The 24,186-nt window shown below is 40.6% G+C and overlaps 1 protein-coding gene across 2 annotated transcripts; it reads left to right on the top strand.

Annotated features, from left to right (window-relative positions):
* The first annotated feature begins 4,760 nt into the window (after window positions 1-4,760).
* On the top strand, window positions 4,761-24,126 carry atat1 (alpha tubulin acetyltransferase 1). Of its 2 annotated transcripts, XM_041954855.1 has the most exons (12): window positions 4,761-5,125; window positions 5,675-5,735; window positions 7,725-7,816; window positions 8,095-8,152; window positions 8,268-8,381; window positions 9,764-9,865; window positions 10,818-10,863; window positions 13,193-13,267; window positions 15,527-15,740; window positions 17,674-17,759; window positions 18,798-18,882; window positions 20,035-24,126. In XM_041954855.1, exons 1-12 carry the CDS (start codon window positions 5,034-5,036, stop codon window positions 20,339-20,341), a joined length of 1,332 nt encoding a protein of 443 aa, XP_041810789.1. In that variant the 5' UTR covers window positions 4,761-5,033; the 3' UTR covers window positions 20,342-24,126. The 2 variants fall into 2 exon arrangements, with proteins under 2 accessions (XP_041810789.1, XP_041810790.1); XM_041954856.1 differs by lacking the exon at window positions 18,798-18,882 and having other exon boundaries at window positions 20,035-20,254.
* Window positions 24,127-24,186: the final 60 nt, after the last annotated feature.

The raw sequence follows: 24,186 nt of genomic DNA, 5'->3' as shown, positions 1-24,186 counted from the left end.
GTTGCTAGCCGTGGGAAAAGGCAGAGGCCTTGCCATGCTGACTTCTGGCTGCAGAATCTTGCCCTTGGTACATGGAAAGGAGCCTGCCTGGGGAAGGAGCCAGAGCTGGTGCAGGACAGTGATGCCAGGGGGCTGGACCCCATTTTTCACTATGTCTCATCCTGCACATTTAACAGAGAAAATTTCATGTTTAGGAAAAATATAATCAGTGAATTATCAATATTGTAATGACTGTAATGCTTTTTCTAATCAGGTAATTAGCTAACCAGGTAATCAGGTAAGTGTTTCCTATAACCTAATTCTGTCTATAGGGGGTTTTCACACAATACTTTCAACAAGCTTCCCCTTTTGTTTGTCCTCCTCAGATACAGGTAGTAGCAGCTTTCCTTCCATTTCAGGGTAATAGAACAGTGCAATGTAAAACAAGAGTGTCAACCACATGAAAAGGTGCCAATGTGGAGGAAGTCTCCAGGTTGATGATTCAGTGAAAATAAGGGAGGTTGTTTGAGGACAGCAGGGGAAAAACCCCATATCTTCCCTTAGGGTGTGATTCAGTTTTTAGCCCTTAAAAAATGAGAATCATTTCACCCAAAAGTGTTGGTCAATAATTTGCTTTTGTTTGTAACTGTTTTGGCATCCAGTCAAAGTCTAGTTTTGATAGAGACAGAAAAATGCAGCAGCTGTCTCACTTTATGCTACTGTATTGTAAGTATTTGGACTTTGAAAATGCTCTTAATTAAAGAAAGCTCCAGAGGTCAAAGTAAATCTTCAGTACAAAAGACAGAGGTGTGCATACGGCTTCATGTTTTTTGCACGGTTTGGAGCGGTTATCCAAAATATCAGGAGGTAGAGCAGCCGCCCATCTATCAGGATGTTGGTGGTTCGATCCCTGGCCTCGGCAGCCTAAGTATCCTTGGGCAAGATACTGAACCCTAAATGCTCCCGATGCTGTGCATCATTGTGTGTGAGTGTGTTAATGCTCGTAATGAGCAGGTAGCCAAGCTACCATTGTGTGAATGGGTGAATGCAGGCTCATGTTGTAAAGCGCTTTGAGCGGTCAAAAGACTAGAAAAGCACTATGTAAATACAGTCCATATACTTGTTATTTCATCCCTTCATTTTATATATATGCATAGGGATATTTATCCATCCTAAATATATGTAAATATAGTAGACAGTTGGATTTCCCATGTTAATTGCTGCCGGAGAGGGCCCGAGCTGGAATGAAACCGGGGCTGCTGCGATAAGGACTCATCTTAGATACATGCTATGTGCTATCAGCACAAAATGCCCCAAATGAAGCTTGTTCTAAACTTGAAAAATCACATATGTTTTTGCAGAATAACATATCACAGAGCAAAATGTAAGGAATGGGACAGATGTGGGGTACACCGTCATCTCTGATTGGCTATTTCTGCTCTGAGCATACAAGTGATTTATCACCATCACCTAAGTGATCTTAAAGGTCACTCGTACACTTCACTGTTAGTAGGAGATAAAAGTAAATAAAGATACATGTGTCTTATTGTCCATACAAATACCATATGCAGATTCCCTACTATTTATTATAAGGGGTTTAGCCCAAAGTCTGAAATAGAGCTCCAGACCAACAGTACACAAGAGTGTGTATCTGCATACATTTTGCTATATGGTACCTATATACCTATATACCTATATCCATCTAGTCATCGAAACCACCTACAAACCTCTTACCACTCCAGAGGATTGGAAATGCTTTCAGTCACATGGGGGACCAGTTACCACATGAATTTGAGATAATGCGATGTGATGATATGGGAAAAAAAAGGAAACACCAAAGTTACGCAACACTGGCCGGGTAATGAAGCAATGCAGGATTCCTGTTGAACTTTCTGTCTGCGTGAGGTTCCAGAAGGAGGGCAGGTGGAAAGGGGTGTAGAAGTCTGGAGTTTTGTAGAGGTGGATGAAACCAGGTAACAAGAAACTCTATGTCAAAACTATGGTTTCCTGTCCCTTTCTTTAAAGTAAACCACTGAGCCGTTGCGTATGCATAATGTTTGTTCCTGTTGTTGGTGATACAACATTTTCCACATCCATGAAGGAGTGGTACGTCACATAACACTCTGACCCATATTTATAGGGTCACTGCAAACATTTTTGGACAGAAGCTGTAAAAAGATTCAGTATTTTTCATGATTATTCAACTGACTATGTTTTAATTTGGACATTTCCAAGCAGAAAACTTTAGAAACAAAGTAGAAAATCCTCTAGAAAATGACTGTGAGACTTTCATGGGTCACCACTCTGCTGCTACTACTATAAGCAAAAGTACTACTTCTACTAAAACCACTGCTGCTTCCAATAAAGCTACAACTACATCTTTGAACATGAACTCATATTTGTATTTGATCAATGAGTTTTATGTGAGAAGTCAAAAGGCCCCTCAAATAGACAAGAACAAAAATGGAATGATGTTTTGGTTGCCAAATGTGAAAGACTGAAGACCATTGCGCACATCTTATTTATTACAGTAACAATGGGTCAAATAATGTGTAATGTGAAAGGCGTCACTCATCGTGACAAATTCACAGAGAATTTTCACACATCTCTACAATCCTCCTTCAAGGGGATTTCTGGCCTTTGTTAGAACATAGTTTTGCTTTTATGGCCCACATATTCTGTTTCCATGACCCAGTTTTAGCAGCAGGCCCCTGTTTATTTGAAAAATCCAAATAATTAAAAGCATTTTCAATTGCACGGAGGAGCTTGAAATCAGTATTTCTCAAATTGTGGTTATGCTAGGTACTGTGCATAATGGAGTCGCAAAAGACATATTTTTCTCAAGATGTGATGGAGACCAAGCCAGAACTCAAAAGAGAGACAATAACGGACTTAGATTTATCAGGTGGCCAAATACATGACTGCATAACAACAAGGCTGTGTATAGAGCTTGTTTCACTCCCTCGAAGTGACCAAAATAATGTTAGTGCAGCTTTAACTCCATGTCCCTGACAACTAAAATCTTGTTGTAGTGACAGAATCAGAAACTTTCAAAAAGTTCTATCATGGCAATCACAAAGACTGTCTAGCCATAAAAACATAGCAAGAACTGCAGAGTTTGTGTCTGGCCATCATTGCTTTCAACTCAAGCTGTAGCTTTATAGATCTGCACTAAAAACTTTTTACCTTTAATACCATTTTTTCTGTTGTCATTTGTTATTTTGTTGTTTTATTCTTGGCATGAAATGCAAAGCAGTATGAAAAGTGCTATATTTATATTATAAGCTATATATTTGAAAAGTGATATAAAAGTAAAGTTGCCTTGCCTTGCCCAATAAATACCACAGATACTGCTGCAATACTACAACATATTACTGCCCTGAAGCCTCATGTTTTTTAATGTGTGACCCATCTGCTTCTACCTGTCATTACTGATAACATTGCCACTTCTCTTATTGGTAAAAATATTTATACATTATAATATATTGTTTTATTCTTACAAAAAAAAAAACAGCAAAGGAATAAACCAGTTATTTCAAAAAAAATAAGAAAATGTATGAAGATTATAATTGTTGAAACACATGATAATGTAATGAAAACCCTAAGGTGTTCCTGTGTCAGGCCTCAGAATAAATTTTCTTGTAGCACCACCATGTGGTCAATGCAGTCTGCAGATCCATCACTGTAGTGATGGCTCCTACAATCACTGAAAGGTGCCTCAGACAAGACCCAGCACAATGGTCTACCAACAGTGAGGATGCCTCAGAAAAAACAATAACAGATTCACAGAACACAGTATGAACAACAATGAAAAAATAGTTTCACAAAAGTAGCACTCTTTAATAAATTAGTTGTACTATATTGTATTGGTGTCTCTGCTTTTCTGGTTTGTATGATTAGATGAGAATTTGCTTGTGTTGCCACACTGTTTCAGAAATCTTACATCAAAACAACAATAGTATTTTACAGATAATGTCATTTAAAGGTCTGTTCCACAAACATTAAGTGCACTTTCATGACAGTAGCTGTTACTTGCAAGCCAATATTATTATTTCGAAATGACTTATGTGCTGCTTATTTGCTGCATTGTATCAATTTCATGTTAAATGTATTTATGTGTATTTACAGCACAGTAACTGTATCAGAAATTTCCAATCGATTCTGGTTCCTGAACACCACCAAGCTGTCCAAAAGACCTCAGCAGAGGACAGAGGAGCAAGGTGTTGAACTGTAGATAAATTGAATATAAATTACTATGAATACGTTTGAATTTAAATTAATATATTTTGTTTATTGTGTTAATGCTAAAAACCAGCATGTACCAGCTTTCTGAATGTCATAAGGGTGCACCTTACTTTTGGGACAGACTACTCCATTACAGATTTAGTTAATAAAATGGCAACAGTAGCAAATTCTCATCTAATCATCCAAATAGAAGCTGAAAGCAGTAATTTTGTTACTTATTAGCAAAGTTGTAACTCAAACGTCCTGCAAGCTGCATCCATTTTACCGTAAAGCTAAAACAAAACGTTCCTTAACAACTGGGCTAACTAAAACTAAATTAAGGGGTAAAAGTTGGCTAAAGATGTAAGTATTGTACGACACACATTCATCTTTTGTCTTATTCAGTGACATCTTCAGATATGTTCATTAATCTTTGACTGAAAGCTGTCCAGTGTTTTGTGAGCTTTGTGGTTATGTATCCCTTTAACGCCACTGTCTTTTATACACATTACGGTTTGTGTTGCCGGGGAGTGACTCACAACCACAGAGACACAATGGAGCTGCAGTGATAATGTACATGGAAGGTGCCAGTAATTCATATAGAGCATCATTTAGTGTCAGTCACATTCTGCCAAAATAGTAAATGGGGAAATGGGCTGTTGTTTTCCTAGAAGCTAGAAGCTAGCTAGCTGTTTTTGCGCACGACAGAGCTTGGTGAGTGAGATAGCCCACAGCCCCGTTTACTAACTGTTAGCTGTTGTAGCTAGCTAAGCACCTGCCACTGGGACTGGCTGTGTTTCCCCTGCAAGACATTTTGATTAAGAGGTATTATGGACTTTCCTTTTGATATCAACCAGTTATTCTCCGAGAGGGTCTCCGTCTTGGACCAGACCCTTGTTGCAGGTCGAAAATCAGCAGGAAGGTAAGTTTGAAAATCTTATTTTCCTTTTTTCTTTGTTGTTAGTTACCGTATTACATTGTAGCTACCAGCATAGCTTTACAGCACCTTCTCTACATCTCCTCTTTTGAGATAATGTAATCCCTAAACTTCATTTATCTGTCGGTTTTAACGGGTAATTAAGTGCAATCCAAAGATTTTCACGAAACCTTTGCGTTGTGTGTCATGTTTCTATCGTCTTTGTAAAGTAATAACAGGACAATATAAAGATAATGACTTTATGGTGTGTGCTACACGAATTTCACTGCGGGGCTGCTTTGTCCGGCGTTGAGCAGAAAGGGGTCCAGTGATCTAGCTCGGGTTAATACAGGGCTAACGCACACACACATGAACACATTCACGCCCATGGGCCCTCCAGGCTTGTACGTGTAGTTGTACTGTGAGAAAGAGGTGGAGCATCCAGAGGAAACCATCGCAAACGGACAAGACCTCTTCCCTGCTGTTTGGCTGTAGTGCCTCATTTAACCACTGCTCATCAAACCGTATTCTGTTCTGCTGTGTTTGTCTTTGTAGGCCAGATCTTCAGTCCCACATAGCCACAGTTATTGATGAACTTGGGAGAGCCTCAGCAAAGGTGAGTCTCTGTAGGTGTGGGAGTATGTAGATGATTTTAGATATTTTTTAGTTGGTTGTTGTTGAGGTGCTTGTGTAAGTATGTACGTTTTAAGAGATGTGCAGCCCATTTATATAGATATACACTCAGTAGCCACAGAAACAGACACGTCTATTCCTTCATGACATTTGCATAGAATATATTGTAAATAGTTTTGAGAGGAGTGACAGGGCTTCTTTCCAGCTTGTTAAAGGCAGAATTATGCACTCAACACTGAAACAGGAACCTGTTTCTATTTAACCCTGTAAAACCTAAATATAGAAGAAAATTAGCAAAAATATTTTTCACCTCCCAGACGTTGTTGTAGGGGGGCTCTGGTGCAGAAATTAAAGGGTGTTCAAAATGTTTATGTTCAAGTAAGTTTTTAGGGACCTGTTGTAATATTGCAAAACTCAAAATTGACAAAATCCCTTCTGAGCGTTCAAAGTCCTAGTGTCCCAGTGCTCAGCCATGTTCATTTGCAGTGATAGTCCCAGAAACGGTTATTTTCCTCTGAAAAGCAAAGACATTACATTTGCTGCATAGCATATCCTGTTTCGCAGTTTCTGCAGCACCCTCTGTTCATCTTCACCAAAATGGGCGATTAGGTCTTTGCGTACATCTAGCAGGGGGCGTGCAGAAGACCTTTTGGCTGGGACCCCATTTGATGAATTACATCACCTGATGGTCTCTTCTGAGCACTCAACGGGCTCCTTGATGTCCCTGTCTGTGTTTCTGGGCTCCTATTACCTGAAGATGGTTGCCCTCTCTTTGGTGTGTTGAGTGTTGTATTCACCAGCTGGTTGTGCCTGAAACTGTCGCCTGTTCAGTCTCTCCTTCTTTGAAATAGTGAGAGCTTTGCAGTCCCGCTTGTAGAGGAGCCAGGAGTTGATCACAGTGAGGATGATGGTGTGCTGGAAGATGTAGGTGTACCTGCAGTGAGATTTCATGGGGAACTCGTACTTAGCTTCAAATGAGTCCAACAAATCCACATGTCCCATGTGTTTGTTGTAGGTACCAACAATGTAAGGCCTCTCAACTGTAATGTAGGTTTTGGTGTCTTTGTCCCAACGTTGAATGTTCTGCACAGGTTCTGGTCCAGCAAAGGATGACACGAGTGTGACCGCCCTGTTGGCATAGCACTTCACAGCACAGATGTTGTGGTTCCCCTCCACTCTGATGCCTAGCATACCTGCCTAGCTGTTCCATGTATTGGGACACAGGTGAAGTAGTTGTCTGCGTAGATCTTGTAGTTCTGACCGTCTGCAATCACGGAGGCAAGCCTCATCACGACATCACCTGACAATCCAAGTTCAGATTTGGCTCCTATTCCGTTAACACTGCCTTGGTACACATCCAGGTCACAGAGCATGCCTGTGTGAGGCAAGAAACTCCACTCTCTAACACCACTCACATCAGAGTGGTGTGAGTGTATCTGTAGTTCCAAGAACTCTGATCGAACAAACGTTCTGATCAGTTCATGTTGAACTGGGACGTTCGTAGTTTGGATCAAGTAGCGTGTGAAAAATAAGGTGTTTCTTATTTAGTGTACTTACTATTTCAATGTGGCCAATACATATTTTGTCGACATTTAAGTAAGTATCAGATCAGACTTACCCAATATTCATATGGGCTAAAAGGAATTTAAAAAGAGAGTCCCATCTTAACGTCCTGTCATTGCCTCTCTCTCTCTCTCTCTCTCTCTCTCTCTCTCTCTCTCTCTCTCTCTCTCTCTCTCTCTCTCTCTCTGTCTCTCTGTCTCTCTCTCTCTCTCACTCTATCTCACTCTGTCTCTCTCTCTCTCTGTCTCTCTCTCCCTTGCTCTCTCTCTCACTCTCTCTGTCCCTCGCTCTCTCTCTCTGTCTTTCTCACTCTCTCTCTCTTTAATGATTAACTTTGATGCTGACATTTGGCAAAGTAGTGATAGTACTATTTTTACACTTTGACAGTATTCCTCCTTGCTTTCCACAGGCCCAACAGCTCACAGCACCTATAACAAGTGCTTCTAAGCTGCAGTCCCAGAGGCATCAGCTCTACCTGCTGAAGGACGGCGAGAGCAATGGGTATATCTCACATCATTCCCTCAGCTTTCACTCATTATACACACACAGACATTTTCCACTGCGCAGTTCATCTGCAGTCATACTGAGTCATACTGTGGTCACAATGCATGTACTGTAGTGTTGAGACATATGAGACACTGTGTTTAATACTCATGGCAGCAGCTTGCCTCAAATCACCCAAATGGGAAACTAAGTTGAGAGTCTTACTCATTGCCCTTCACTTTATACCTCCCTCCACCTCAATCAAACTCTCTGCTCCTCCTTTCCCCTGCATACAGAGGACGTGGTGTGGTCGTGGGATTTCTCAAGGTCGGCTACAAGAAGCTATTTCTGCTTGTGAGTCACCTATTTTCATGAATTTCTGTCTTTTTGGGTCAGCTATACTTTCTCATGCATCAAGGATTTTATGTCCATGACTTGTACAGGAATGTGTGTTGTATTTCCTTTTCAGGACCTACAGGGTGTGCACATAGAGGCAGAGCCACTGTGTGTTTTGGATTTCTACATAGCAGAGAACTTGCAGCGACATGGCTATGGGCTGGAGCTGTTTGATTTCATGTTGCAGGTGAAGCATTCCTGTCTCAGGGCCAAATTACTAGAAACCAGAGTCAGTGTAGTGGGGTTGTTATTATAGTCACCTTTACAGGCTTGTCAGTCCAAAACATTTGTGGGCGTGATTGCTTGCCAAGATCAGTCTTGTGATGCAACAGAAGAATGCTTTTGTGACTGCACAAATCTTTTGCCTGTTAGTTGCAAAGGGAGGCTGGGTACAGAATTATTTCCACACTGTAAATATGCATGTTTAAGTTTTGCTTTGATGATATCTTCAATTATATCAAAGAACAACGATAGTGGATTTTTGAGGCCAATGCTGATATAGAAACGTTGACCTGACCGATTTATATGTCCAGCTCTCCTCTGTGCCTTACCATAGAATAATAAGAGTCACCTGGATATTGTCATATAGTATAGTATATTATCATATAGGTTGATGTAATGGCCATTAATATGTATTATTTCATCTTTCATGTTTCATGTCTGAACAATCAGAATTTTTTCTAGTATGACAGAGGCCTCAAACAAACTAGTTTGTATGACATGTAGACGTGACACATCTAAAAGCAAAAGACAGGTTGAAAAAACCTTCTGTTACAGGGGTGAGACAGATGGAGACAATCACGCAAACCATGAACAGTCTCCTTGAAAACATTGCACTTTGCAGTATACATGAAGTGACAGAACTTGAATGAAGAATGCAAGAGCACAGTCTTTTATTATTTATTATTGCAATTCTTAAACTTAATTTTTAAGGTAAGGAATATGTGCCAGCAAATTAAAATAAAACAGAAATTGTCTAATGATCTGGGAATTGAAACCTTGTCTCACCGGTCAACATGCACACACGCCTGTTACACTGGCTTGTTTTGTAAAAAAAACAATTCATTTTTTTCCTTTATTTTCAGTGTTAACTCTTGAACCAGTAGCTACATGTTGTATGCTGTGTAAAACACAGAACAATAAGGAGGATGTACCAGAGACTGTCCATTGCTGCAATTTGGAACAGAAAATCACTAAATATCACAATAGTTGTTGAATTCACCCCTAATTGACCCTGAGCCCTAAACCAAATAGATTAAAGGCCTCAAGGCCTGTCAGATGTGTGTAAGTGTAAATGTCTCAGTCTTTTGTATTGATAATTCAATCCAAGTCTCATGTCCATTCAAGCCTTCAAAGTGGTCCAACTGCCAATCAACACTGTTGATGTGAACAACACTGGAAACCTTGGATGCCCAAATAACTTACACTTCACAGCTTTATTGAGAGAAAAGGAAAAGCCAGCCTAATGTAATATCAGCAATCTGCTACCTGCAGTGCAGGTGATGTCAACAGCTCATTGCTATGTGCTATTTGTCAGTCACTGAATGTTTTCTCATTTGTCCACTGTAGCACAAGAATTTAGAGCCAGTGCTGATGGCTTACGACAGGCCATCGCCCAAGTTCCTGTCTTTCCTGGCAAAGCATTACTGCCTGACACAATGTGTTCCTCAGGTACAGTCTGTACTCTGCTGTCACACCGTTAATGCATGTGAATGGTTAGTCCCCTCCTACCTACTGTATACTGTACTAAAACAAATCTGTCTGTCTTCCAGCTCTACAAATGAGATCTCTCAAAAATATTAGTTTTCCTCAGGGGTCCCAAAAGAAATGATATTTGCTTTAATCTGAAAGCATGAAGATCTTTTCTTTATTGTGACTTTCAGTGTGATTTATCAATTTATGATGTTATTTTAAACACTGCCTTCTTCTTTCTCTTTGATTTTGGCAATTTTTTGTCAGCCTGTGTTTCATTATTTCGTGTTTGGGATCTGTTGCTGTTAGTGTATTTGTATAAGACAAGATATTTAAAACATGCACAGCCAATTAATGCAATCATATTAAAGTACATATTAGAGAAAGATAAATAATAGAAAAGGGAAAAATTAAGAGAATGAGAAGAACACTTAGAGGTTCAGAGGAATGACAGAATTATCAATAACAGAACAAAAATCTTCAAACATTCAACAGCTCATCGTCGAATCTTTTACTAAAACTACAAACATTCAACAAAACCGCATGAAAACTTCACTTAGTGGAAAAAATAGCACTGTCTCCAAGCAGTGCTTTGAACCTGAGGTGTGACAGCCAGGCGAAGCCACTGGTCCATCAGCTGATTCTGGAAGTAATCGCGTGTTTGGTGGTTGCTTGCTTTGATCATGTTGTTAATCACAGGATGCTCACAGCTTCCTTCAACAAGCTCAGTGAACTGCAGACTCCCTAACATTAACAAAAAGGCAGGAGGGATTTGGCTGAACACACAGGGTTAAGACAGACGCAAACTAATAATAAACTGAGGATGTCATACCCTCTGTACTGTAAAAGCAACACATATTAAAACTTTTCCGACAGCAGTCTTTATCATGAGCAACTGTAATTATCTTCTCTGTCTCTTTTTTCTGTCCAGGTAAATAACTTTGTGGTGTTTGACGGCTTCTTCCTCAACAGATCAGGTACCTTTGCCACTACTCTAATCCCATTGCTGGTTTTTGTTGTTGTTGTTGTTGAGGTGTGAGCAACGCTCAGCTTCAAATGAGACTTTGTGACCAGCGTGTGCTTGGTTGGCATTCTTGGTATTTTCATATCAGCCCTGAATCTCCTTACCTTTGTTTTGAAAAAAGAAAGTGCACAATGCCAGAGCAGCTGCATACTTCTGTGAACATATTTTGTATTCTACAACTATTGGTGAACTTTTGCTTTTGGCATCAGAACAAATTCATCTTTTTGTTAAACATGTCTACGTGGAAGAAAAATAAGATCCCTCATTAGAGAGATGTAAGTCTGACAAAAAGGCACTCAACCCAAGAGTGCTGATCTGCTTTTATTTCAGTTCCAAAATCTTTTGTTTCACCAAACTCTCCCAGGCTCGCCCTCCACTCCTCTGACGGATCAGGGGATGTACGGCTTTTTGTAAGAACTTTTCTATCTCTTTTTATTTTCTCATACATCCCCAGCATCTTGTCCCCCTTCCTTTGTCTCATAATTAGGTCCATATTATATCCATGATACTCTTGGTCTCAGTTATTTGCTTTCTCATAATTTCTTAGCCAGTTTCAGTTCCTCTTTCCAGGCACTTGTATTTACAGTGTCTACCTTTACAGGTACAATATACATCATATATTATGTGTCATGTCATATATTGGACCTACCGTTGCTGGTGTATTGCAGTGTTACACTACCCACAGAGAGCCACTACCTGTAGACCACCTTAAACCCCCCATAGACCACCTGACTGACAAGAGAATGCCTGCCTGTTCCCTGACCCTTCAGTGTCTAAATGTCTGTCAGTTTTTGTTAAAGCCAATTAAAGGTACTTTGTGTAAGACTCTGCCATCAGACCACACTAATGGATTCACTGGAATTAGACCATTGTTAAGAGGATAGGTAGCCTCTATACCAGCTTCTGCACTGCATAGAAAAGTTTGGATTGCTTTATAGCACAAAAGTGGAAGAGATGCCATTCTGTCAGCAAAAAGTGCAGAAGAGTCTATCTGCACCTTGCAGCCTACAAAACAAGGCCAACATACACCAGCTGCCATCAGGGACAGGCACACCCACAACTCTGTGTTTTTAAGTGCTAGAAAAGACGACAGGCAGTGAGACAGCATAGAAAAGGTCTCATGGTATTCTTAAAGCATTTTAGCACATTTTACTAAAAAAGTAACAGCTAGCTAAAGAGAGCTAAAGTCCTGACATCACCTTGGCTGCTGTTCCACTCACTTCTGTAATTCTGCACCCTGTCTCTTTTAGAGTTTCTAAAACTTTGTCTTTCTGAAAAAAGTGAAACATGATCCTGGGGTTTACTGTCCATGTTCAAAAATTCATGATCTTCTACAAATAGTTGCTGGTAAAATTCTAAATGCTTCATGATTTTTACTAAGTTGAACAACAATTAATTTCAAAACTTGTAAAAATGTACAGCTTTCATGAAGTTTAATTTGCACAGCCGTGCATGTACTAAGTTGTAACTGTTGGTAGTGGCATCTAATGTTATATTTCCACATGTTTGGCTATATTCTCAGCTGTCTAAAAAATGGCTACAGTGTTCTGCATTTATTGTTACAGCTGTTTCTGGACTAGCTGTGGTCCTTCGACTGGCCTCTGCAATTATTGTTGCCCCTTTTATGCCTACTGCTTGGTAGTCATGGACATGTTTTGTAGCGACTGTAAGCTGGATAGATCACTTGGCCACCATAGTCAAAGCTTTTAGAAATATATTGGTAGAGTGTGGAAAAGCTAACTGTTGTTATTCAGCAAAGATAAGTACTAGAATGTCTGATATGTGTTGTAATTTTAAGAAACATTGGTACTAACAATGAGTTTGGTGTCAGATTGAGGCTCAAAGCGAAATTCCGTCTATTAGGGTTAAAGGTACCTCAGTGAATTTGCTAAAGATGAATAAAACAGCATCTTATGGTTAAAAATCTACTTCAAAACAGGATTTGAATATTGGACTTTGGTTATGCTTCTCTAGTAATTATGAACAGGAACAGCAGTTTTCCATGGCTGAATAAAAGTTTGTAGTATGTTGAGTCTTTGAATGACACTTAGTTGAGTGTTAAGTTGTGGGATAAATTTTGCATTATTAAAGATCTCAGGACCACTATGTGAATTATCACAACCAATATTTCACCACTAGGGAATTTTCCGGTGCTGGCAGAGGGAATGCTGTTAGGATGTAGCTTGTGCAGGACAGTATGGAGGGCTGTATGGCAGGGGGAGGGAGGGAGATCCCATCATGTTCTGTTCTTGTCCCTGCTCTAAGTGTGTTCTCCTCCACAGCAACCCAGTTGAGAAAGGTTCCCCTAAAAAAGCCAGACGGAGAGATCAAACCCTACTCTTCAATGGAGAGAGAAGGTAAACAGTCTCTTGGTCTCTGTTGCTATTATGCATTAGATCAAAGAGTTATGTATTTTCTTACAGTCCTGCATTACAACAGTATTTCTTTCAAGATTTTACAGTTAACAGGGGTCAGCTAAGATCTAACCAAACATTAATTAGGTACAGCAGTTTTAATAGTTAGACAGGTTAATAACTTCCTGAGTTTGTATGAAAGCTGATGGGTGGTTTTATTGTCTGAAGGAAGGGACACATGCTATGAAGATACATAGTGAGGGTATGGTAGGATCCATTTTTTGAGAGTTTGACCCATATGAGGGGCTGAAAGTAGACATACAGTACAGGCCAAAAGTTTGGACACACCTTCTCATTCAATGCGTTTTCTTTATTTTCATCACTATTTACATTGTAGATTCTCACTGAAGGCATCAAAACTATAAATGAACACATGTGGAGTTATGTGCTTAACAACAAAAGGTGAAAAAACTGAAAACATGTTTTATATTCTAGTTTCCTTAAAATAGCCACCCTTTGCTCTGATTACTGCTTTGGACACTCTTGGCTTTCTCTTGACGAGCTTCAAGAGGTAGTCACCTGAAATGGTCTTCCAACTTCCAACAGTCTTGAAGGAGTTCCCAGAGGTGTTTAGCACTTGCTGGCCCCTTTGCCTTCACTCTGCAGTCCAGCTCAACCTAAACCATCTCGATTGGGTTCAGGTCCAGTGACTGTGGAGGCCAGGTCATCTGCCGCAGCACTCCATCACTCTCCTTCTTGGTCAGATAACCCTCACACAGCCTGGAGGTGTGTTTGGGGTCATTGTCCTGTTGGAAAATAAATGATCGTCCAAATAAACGCAAACCAGTTGGGATGGCATGTCGCTGCAGGAAGCTGTGGTAGCCATGCTGGTGCAGTGTGCCTTCAATTTTAAATAAATCCCCAACAGTGTCACCAGCAAAACCCCCCCACACCATCACACCTCCTCCGCCATGCTTCACAGTGGGAACCAGGCATGTGGAATCCATCCGTTCACCTTTTCTGCGTCTCACAAAGACACGCCACACACCAAAGATCTCAAATTTGGACTCATCAGACCAAAGCACAGATTTCCACTGGTCTAATGTCCATTTCTTGTGTTTCTTGGCCCAAACAAATCTCTTCTGCTTGTTGCCTCTCCTTAGCTGAGGTTTCCTAGCAGCTATTTGACCATGAAGGCCTGATTCATGCAGTCTCCTCTTAACAGTTGTTCTAGAGATGGGTCTGCTGCTAGAACTCTGTGTGGCATTCATCTGGTCTCTGATCTGAGCTGCTGTTAACTTGCGATTTCTGAGGCTGGTGACTCCTCAGAAGCAGAGGTGACTCTTGGTCTTCCTTTCCTGGGTCGGTCCTCATGTGTGCCAGTTTTGTTGTAGGGCTTGATGATTTTTGCGTCTCCACTTGGGGACACATTTAAAGTTTTGCAATTTTGCGGACTGACTGACCTTCATTTCTTAAAGTAATGATGGCCACTCCTTTTTCTTTAGTTAGCTGATTGGTTGTTGCCATAATATGAATTTTTTCACAGTTGTCAAGTTGGCTGTCGGCTGACTTCTGCACGACACAACTGATGGTCCCAACCCCATTGATAAAGCAAGAAATTCCACTAATTAACCCTGATAAGGCACAGCTGTGAAGTGAAAACCATTTCAGGTGACTACCTCTTGAAGCTCGTCGAGAGAATGCCAAGAGTGTGCAAAGCAGTAATCAGAGCAAAGGGTGGCTATTTTGAAGAAACTAGAATATAAAACATGTTTTCAGTTATTTCACCTTTTGTTGTTAAGCACATTACTCCACATGTGTTCATTCATAGTTTTGATGCCTTCAGTGAGAATGTAAATAGTGATGAAAATAAAGAAAATGCATTGAATGAGAAGGTGTTTTGGCCTGTACTGTACCTCTGATGCTTCAGGTTTTGCCATCTTTTTCTAATCTGTCTGTTACAAATCATCTAACCTCATAGTAGCACACTGCTAAAGTGCTGGAGTGCTCTTTAATAAGTTAACAATGACACCTGTGCACCAAACATCCCCTGAGTACTATTGATGTGCATATAAAATCAGTCTTATTGGTTGTTGCTAGAAGAGAAAGACGCAGCACCGATCACTGAACCATAAACATGTAAACAGTTGATTGCACGTTGTTCTTAATAATAACATTTAGAACTTTTCTCATCAGTTTAGACAAACTGTTTCAAGTTTGCATATAAGAAAAGTCACTGTTTACATTTATTTTCCCGTCCAGCGGTACGACAGGAGCAGAGGGCTCTTCCCTGGCCGTTTGCTCCTCCTCACTCCCCCCAGCGGTCGGTATCCTCCCAGTGCTCCCACTCCCTCAGCGTGGGATCCTCTCCGAGGAGGGTGCTGTCTCGAGCCGCCCCGGCTTCTGCCCCTGGGAGCAGCAGGGATCAGAGCCCACAGTCCCCTCTCATCGATCGCTGCAGGGCAAGATGCACCAGGTAACAAAGGACGTACATCCAGCACTGTCATTTCAGCATTTTTTCAATAATTAATTTAGGTTGTGGATCTCACAGCACTGAAAAATTACATTTCAAAAATCTTTCCAGAAACAGTGTCCCTGGATAATCCACAGATCTCACTGTCGACTGGACTGGAGTTTTTTGGTTTTTTTTAACTGTTTCCTTAGTAGAAAGTAGTTCCAGAGATAAGTGTTAACAGTGAGGTCTGTGAATCAGACAGAGTAGGACAAGTTTCTCAGAGCCTGCCTAAGGTGGTTTTGAATGATTTTCATCTTGTCACCTTATTTTCGTAGCTGCCTTTCTCCTCAAATGAATAAAAACGTTCTCATTTGCTGCAGACTCAGAAGAGACCAGCAGTGTCAAAGCTTTAGTTGCTGGACAGCAAAAAAAACAGCAGCCTTTTGCTGTGTTGGACCACAGCAAACCAGCAGAATTCCAGACAAATTCATGTTTCACCCAGTCTAATAATCTTTTTCCATACCCTGTGCAGCAGTGATGTACAGTGGTACTATAATACCACACTACATCCTGCTACACTGGGTGTGGTCAGGTGTTCAAGAGACTTTATAACTAGTGTGGATTTACTCTTTAAATGCATCATAGTTATCAGCAAGGCTGCTAGTCTTCTTGATGATAGTTCTGTTTGTTTAGCAGAGATTAAAATTATGTCTGAAATCAAGAGCACAAGTGTACAAACACATCAGAAGCCTCATTCAGTTATGATATAGGCCTCCTGTTTGGCTCAAGTTGGTGTGTTTGAGCTGCCGAGTACCCCGGTATGCCTGTGTGCATGTCTTGTTATTTATTGATGTTGAAATGCTATGCTGTATGTAGTGTTTTTAATACTGGTTATGAATGAGGTGCTGTGGTAACACAGTGGGAAGTGTTGTGCATAGAAGCCTGCATGATACCTCGCAGTGTGCAGAAGGCTGATAGGCAGATTGGCTCAGCTTGGCAGAGGGATGTTTCATTCCTCTCATTAGTCACTTATTGTGTCCAGCACAAAGAGGCAACCCTAACTTTCTCCTACGTATTTGTTCTGCTCGACCATGGCTTTCTAAACACAGTCTCTTTCTCTTGCTTTCCCTTCCCATCATTTTTTGTTTGCCCACCCCCACCCATTTATCTTCTTTTACCCCTCTGATTATTTTATTGTAATCTGTCTCCTCTTTTTACTGTTATCTTCACTTTATTCATTCATACTTTAATAGTTCCCTTAATAGATCCCAGCTGGGCTTCCATTGACCAGCCCCTGACTGGCACCGTTGCTTCTTCCCTTTTAAAGGAATGGCTGTGGTGTCTTAGCTCGATAGATAGCCTGTTTCTGTGACATGGAGAAGGGGAGTCTGCTGTGGTTACAATGATTATTTGACTCAAACGAAGAGAGAACAACAGACTCCTTTAAGCTTTTTTTAAAAAGTAGTTGTAGTTGTCCATCCAGCAGAGGGGAACATAATGGCTCTGTCTTATCTGCTTGTCTTTTTGTAGAACCCATTAAACTATCTGCCACCAAACTGAATATGTGAGATTTCCTTTGTCACGTAACTGTCACACACAAATCAGTGTCAACCAGCCAGAGAGGTTGGTATAAAGTAATGATACACCTTCTATTCCAAAATCTTAATTCCATTTTCTGGCCTTTCATTTTTATGCATTTGATTTTATTGCTACACCATGTATGCATTTTTATCCTCGTTTCTGTTTTGTTATATTTTGTTTTTTACTCAGTTTTGTAATCATGTGATTTTTCCTTTGTTCCCCATTTTTTCTGACTTTTGTCTTTCCTAACTGTACTTTGGCTTGCACCTCCATCCCCTCTCGTGCTCCTGTCCTCTCTCTCTTTTTTTCCTGCTCTGGACATTTTTGGTTTTCTTCTCATCCTCCTTGCTGGCTGTTACCATTTCTCTGGTAGCCAACAGGGTCTAGTTGCCAGAAGCAGCCTGTACAGTCGGCACATGGACAGCAGAGCTGTTGGACTGCTGGACAGACACTTGCCAGGTATGGTTTAGTGAGGACACTGATGGCAGTTAATAACCTTATAGACTAATTGAAATTTTACTGACCATATCAGTCATATGGGAAAGGATGCTTAATTACTGAGTTACACTGGTCATCATGTTTTAATATATAACATAGTCAAAATGTTTAGGTAAAGTTAGGTTGTGTTCACTCATTCATTATTTATAGTCATGATGTAACTTAAGCCTCACCTGCAGCCATCAGTGTGAATTCATTTCAATGAATAGTTCACTCTATAATGAAACTGCAGTCATCATTCACTCTTACAGTGTCAGCTGAAACCTCAGTGTTGTTTGCACTAGAGGCTGACCAGGGAACAGATCTGTCCCATTCTGAAGCATCAACTGCAGCATATTGACCAGATTTCAGCAAATGAATTCCATTTAACTCCTGTTCACTCCCAGAAACTGTTAAATAGACCCAGAAGGATGCTGCAAGTGGACCCTACAGAGTTCTTAATCCAGTGTGAGCCTCTAGTCCTGACCAAGAAACACAGATCTAGTCTGTAGGTACATACACAGAGAATATACTATAGATTTATTGTAGATTTTCTTGGCATTGCAAGATATTGAAAACAGTATCAAAGATATTCAACCTGTTTGTGTTTAAAGCCAACCAGCTGTTCAGTTATCACATAAGAAGACGGGCTGTCTATTTAAATGACAGCCTAGTCTGTTAGGGAAAAAATAGAAGTTTGATGTTTTTGCTTAAGCATAAATTAGAAGACGCTTTCATTTTAGGGTGAACTATCAGATTTTATGAGCCTTGAGTCTTGAACAGGTTTGTATTAATACTAACCTGGCTTTCAGTGGGGAAATTTTGCCAAGTTGAAGTTTTTTTCATAGGAAAATTCAAATTTAAAAATGCTGAATGTTGCTTTTGGTGGCTTCTGTCCTAGGAATATGAGATATAAGTCTAAATGAAAACCACCACTGAGTGAATCACTAGGGTCAGTTGCAGCATAGCCAGGCAGCACTGCTCTCCTTCCTCATGTCTCAGTCCCTTGTGCCTCCTCAGGTCTGAGACCAGTGGGGGATCAGTCATATGCACTGGGATACACAGGCACACACAGGTTGGCCAGTATTCACACACCACAAAGCAGGTATTTACACTACTGCACTAGACACTTGAACATTTAACTTGTCATTGTCAAGGAGGTCAACAAGCATGAAAGAAGAAAATTAAATGAGGTTGAGTGGCTCACCCTATGTGCAGGTATTTTTTGATAAAACACACCATAAAGGAGGCTGTCCTCACCAGGAAAAAGACACCATTGGCTGTTTGGTAATACCTTAAAGCTAGAGTTAAAGGTAGGTATGGTAGGTTGTAGAGCCTTGCAGAGAAGGTGACACATGAGGCCCCGCACAACAAACAAGCTGATTTATCAATTTGTGCAGGAGGAGGGTTTGGAACCAAAATGAAAAATGTGTTCATGTTCAGTCCAAGTAGAAACAATCAGCCACATGACCTGTGTACGTCCATCCATCCACACACAATCTGGCTGTAATCACATCTGTGCACACATAGATATAATGACACAATCAGGAAGAAAACAACTCGCGCTCTGTGACCAAGAGTTGTTGCAGATTCACTTTCATTCAGAAGACCCTGATTATGTCTGGAAACATTCATTGTTGGTGGAATCCTGGGGTCGGTCCTTGGTACCTTAACCTTCACCTCCTTATGTCACACAAGTCATGAAGGCGACAGGGTCCAACCTTAACTTGCAAAATTGGTCTGTTTAGATGCCGGTGGGGTCCGTACTCGTCAATACCACTGCCAATAACTCAGTGTCTGCCCATGACTTGTCTCATTTCTGTGGTTCCAGCTGCTGTCAATCAAACACAGACCTGAAAACATTTACAGTATATAAACAGAAATACATCTGAAACTTTTTTCCTTTAAAAACACATTTTGACCTTAGTTTTGACTAATGAAAAGGGATAACAATGTGATTACAGCTGGATTTCCAATTGTTTTAGCAACCTAAACCAGACTAAACCTCAAACAGGAAATTACTAAATCATATTTATATGTATGAACAGTTTTCCCATGGTTGTTTTGGTCCTTGGGAAGCAAAGACAAATGACTTGTTTTGTAGTTTAGGTAGGAGGACTTGTTTGGTTGTTGCTGTGTTTTAGTTGCATATATCTGCACATAGAGTTACTATGCAGTTAATTTAATTTACATTTTTAGCCAACATTTTGCCCTCTTTCCTTCCACTGACCCTGTACTGTCATGCCCCTTCATCAAGGTCCCAGCCTCTCTCACTACCATTTCTGTCTGCATCCAAGAACGATGACATCTGCAGCCAGACCTCCCTAGACCACAAAGAGACACACCTGGATACAGATGCTGCAGCCTTTGGTGCTGAACAGGAGATCAGGGTGTGGGACAGTCCGCAGTGTCAAGCGGGAGGCGTGTTGGTCAACCAGAGGCAGTTGTTGGAGAAGGAGAGTGACAGAAGCAGACGAGGTTGGTCATGGACTGTAGGAGACAGCTGCTTCACTGCCCAGTGGGTGAAGCAGAAGCAGGAATACAGGAGCACCCGTCCCTGGTGATGGGGACCCAGGTCTCTGATGATTACCATAATTCACTTATTATTTATTATATTTTTTTCTGGTGCTGCAGAAAAAAATTGCGTATTGAATTCTTGGACCATTCATGGCTTTAGGACAAATACGTACTAAAAGAGAAATTCAGTGTGACCTTCAGAGGCGTTCAGTAACATTGATGCAATGATTTCTGAAGTGCTGAGAGCTCTAACTTTCAAACGTCGCTTCAGGCCCCAAACTCTGTTCTGGAAAAAGACACTCCCAGTCTGTCTGGATTAAAATAGGCGTAGTAATATATTTCTTGGTTGGTTTTCAGGATGAGTCATTTAAGTGCACACCAGTACATCTTAATTGGTTGACCAAACTGGTGTTAGGAGCCAAATATGAAGCTGTTCAGACACCAGCCAACATTCAAACCCGTTTGAAAACATTGGTCTAAAGCTGTGTTAATGCAGAACTATTGAAGTCTATAACCAAAGGAGCATTAACTTTCAGCACTGCAGTGCTTCAAGTAAGTGTTTGTCAAATTGTCTAACCGTGTCTGACGCCCCCCTTGCAATAGCTGAATTGAATTCATAATGCTTTGTTGTTGCATTTGGGAACAAATACTGTGCTGTGAAAACTAGTTGCTGAATTCTTCCCAATTTGACCCAGAATCTGAAACTGAAACATATATTAAAGGTGTTAGCTGGCAGATTGTCTAACACCGTCTCTTCATCAGTGGAATGAGGGAGTGTCAGCTTTTATCATGGCACAGCTGGACTGGTGAAATGTTTTGGTTTTGAGGTGTAGGGCAGGGGTGACAAACCTTTTTCCTGTCAAGGGACATTTACATTTTTATAACATCCTTCAGAAATTATTGAGCATACGGTGGAGGTTCCCCACTCCAGGTCTAGGGGATTTGAATACCACTAAGCCTTATGGCTGTACTAACCAACAAGAAATCTATGCAAGCTTTGCCTGAACCTTGCTGAGCTCTACTAACTTGCCCGCATCACTCCACCTGTCCTCCACAGTGTCGCTCACTAGACTGAGTTGCTGAGCCAGCCTGTTCCAGTCCTCTTCTTGTTTAACAACCTTTGCACTGAGCTTGGTTGGTTTCAGTTCATTTAGCTTAACAAATTGACACAGACAGAAACTAAACCAAAATAGCTCAGGGATGAGGGTTTTCATACAGCGTTCATCACATCTCAGCCATAGAGCTCATAGAGTGTTCTCAGCAGCATGCCACTGCCCTCTATTCTTCCTCTACTCTTGCTCTCCTGCTGCCCTCTGACAGGCTGTACATACTAGATAAGACCTACACTGACAACCAGTCAGAATGTCAAATGACAACCTTTGACTTTGACACTTTCTAAAACAGACAATTCAGCAATCAGAGGCATTCAGTGCAGTGGTTGTGTAGAGGAGTGAAGTAGGTTTTAATGTCTTTTTGTGTGTTTTACACAACTGCTTCCATCACTGTTGATAAAAGCAACATGAATGTGTTTGAGGAAGATTCAGGGTGTTGAGACTGCAAAGGCACAGTTGCTAGAGAGAGGTTGGTGAGGCAGTGAGGTGCAGACAGACTATGACTGCAGGCTTTTCAGCCCACCTCTGTCACAAGGTTATGACCTGGTTTGTTTGAAGCTCACTGAGACCTTTAACAAGAGTTGAGATTTCTGGCCTTTTACAATTGAGAAGTAGGTTTTGTTTTTGTTTGTATCAGTTAGTAACATGATGATATAACCTGACGCCACAGAACCACCTTCTCCTTCCCAAAAAATAGTGCTAATGAAAGCTTTTGACTGTGTGGAGACCTTCCTTTCACGCCCAGTGCATTGGAGTTGAGGTCCAAGTTTCTGAAACAAATACCAGGAACCATGGCGGAAAAAATCAAACTATTTTCAAGCAATACATAATTTTCTTTGTATGCTGAATGAAATGACTCTTTAACTTGGCTTTCCATGCAGGAGGAACTGCAGCTCAGGTCAACATCTACTGTATGTGCTTACTATATACCATTAACCCCTCGACGTCTGAATTTATTTAGAATTTTGGTATGATGCAAATTAGCGACAACAGGCGTTGATGCTTGTATTTAAACATTAATGCCTGTTGTCGCTAATTTGCATAAAATACTTTTTTTTTTCAAAATTCATAAATGTGCATCATAAAAGCCACAAAACAACACAACGGCTGTAGTTTTCACTCTGACCGGTCCAATGAGAGACCAGTGCTTGCAAAGGTTCCTAGGTGTGTGTTGAATATGCACAAACCTCATTAGAGGAATGCATGCACGATTCAGCTGCAATGTGGATTAAAGTGGTATGATGCCAATTCACGACAATAGCCATTAAGGGCTTAATCCCTCTTGGAGTCAGAGTCTTATTTTTTAGGAGAGGACTGAATATGGGATTTTCAGGCATTTTGGTGCTAAACGGCTTGTTCTGTAATGTTAAAACAAACTGAACTAAAGGGGTAAATACACCAGAATTCATATTACCTGTGAATTGTGCTTATATAATGTGATAATCAATATATAGGTCAGTACTCTAAGACCGACGAGACTCATGGTAACACACAGGATGGTTCAAAGGGTGGAAGCTCTGTGTACCCTTGAGACTTCACTGAGTTGGAGTCTATCAGCTGATGGAGTGGTGGGTTACAGCAGAATTACTGGAATGTAGAAAGTGGTGACCAAGTAGAAACCACCGGAAGCAAACATTTTCACAAAGGAAAATAAAGCACGACACACAGTACCTTTCATAGTAGATGAGTTTAACCAGTTTATTTTCATACATGTTACCAGAGGTCCTTGATTTTCTGCATCATTTTCAAAGCAACAGAATCATCAGAAACCAGACTGAAAAACTATTTCTAAACAAAGTGGGGAAATGTTTTAGCTCACGTTCTGATTCATCTTTTCATCTTCAGAGCCGCTGCAGGAGCAATGTGCAGTGCATACTGTGGGGTTTTATACTGCATTTCTACCAGTAAGAAACTAATAAAGCAGCTCACTGCTCCTGTGAATATCTGAGCCATGTTGTCTGTGTTTATTCTCTGACCTCTTGGATCTCCTGGCAGTGATCCAGATCTCTGCTCGACTTAGCAAGTGTTTTTAACTCAGCCATCACAGAGCAGATAAACATCCTCACCGTGCTACAGAAAGTTTTCACGCCGTCTCATGTTTTCCACATTTTGTTATGTTTCAGACACATCTTAAAATGGATGAAGTTCATTTTTTTTTAGAGAGCAAAATACATTTCTTATTACAAATTGTCCCCATTTTAGTATTAGGACAGAGCAAACCATTAAAAGGAGACAACACTTACCTTTTTCCAAAACATTAAAATAAGTTTCTTTGCCATGATAAGGCCATAGGATAGTAATTGTTGTTGACATTTATTGAGCAGAGAAGACTGATGAGAGACTCCAAGCACTACTAGAAGTGAATCAGGTTCTATTCGTGTGTGTATATATCTGATAGAGTTTGGAATATGTTTATGTAGTCTAATATGTAGTGTAAAATGGGATTCACTTAGAACAAAGAGCAGAACTGTGGATTAGAGTGGCTTCTTCAGTGTGGCATTTGTCTCATAGTTGGGATACATCAGGGAAGATTGAAGTCTGTGAATTATCTTAAATTGAATAAGACAACTTCTAGAATTGGTCGAACTTTTGTGTTTGTCCTGTGGAGACCATACTGCACCTGTAGCTGGTTAGAACAGGAGAAACTCCCTTCTACAATTAGGTCTCAACTGTCTGGACACCCTCTCCATACAGTTCATGTTTTTTCTCATCAATCTACACACAATACTCCACAACGACAAAGAAAAAACTGTTTTTGAAAGTGTTTTGTATTTTTTGTA

Source organism: Chelmon rostratus, chromosome 16, assembly GCF_017976325.1.
Source record: "Chelmon rostratus isolate fCheRos1 chromosome 16, fCheRos1.pri, whole genome shotgun sequence".
Classification (NCBI taxonomy): Eukaryota; Metazoa; Chordata; class Actinopteri; order Chaetodontiformes; family Chaetodontidae; genus Chelmon; species Chelmon rostratus.
The sequence above is the reverse complement of the archived record's forward strand: the minus strand, read 5'-3'. Positions and strand labels throughout refer to the sequence as shown.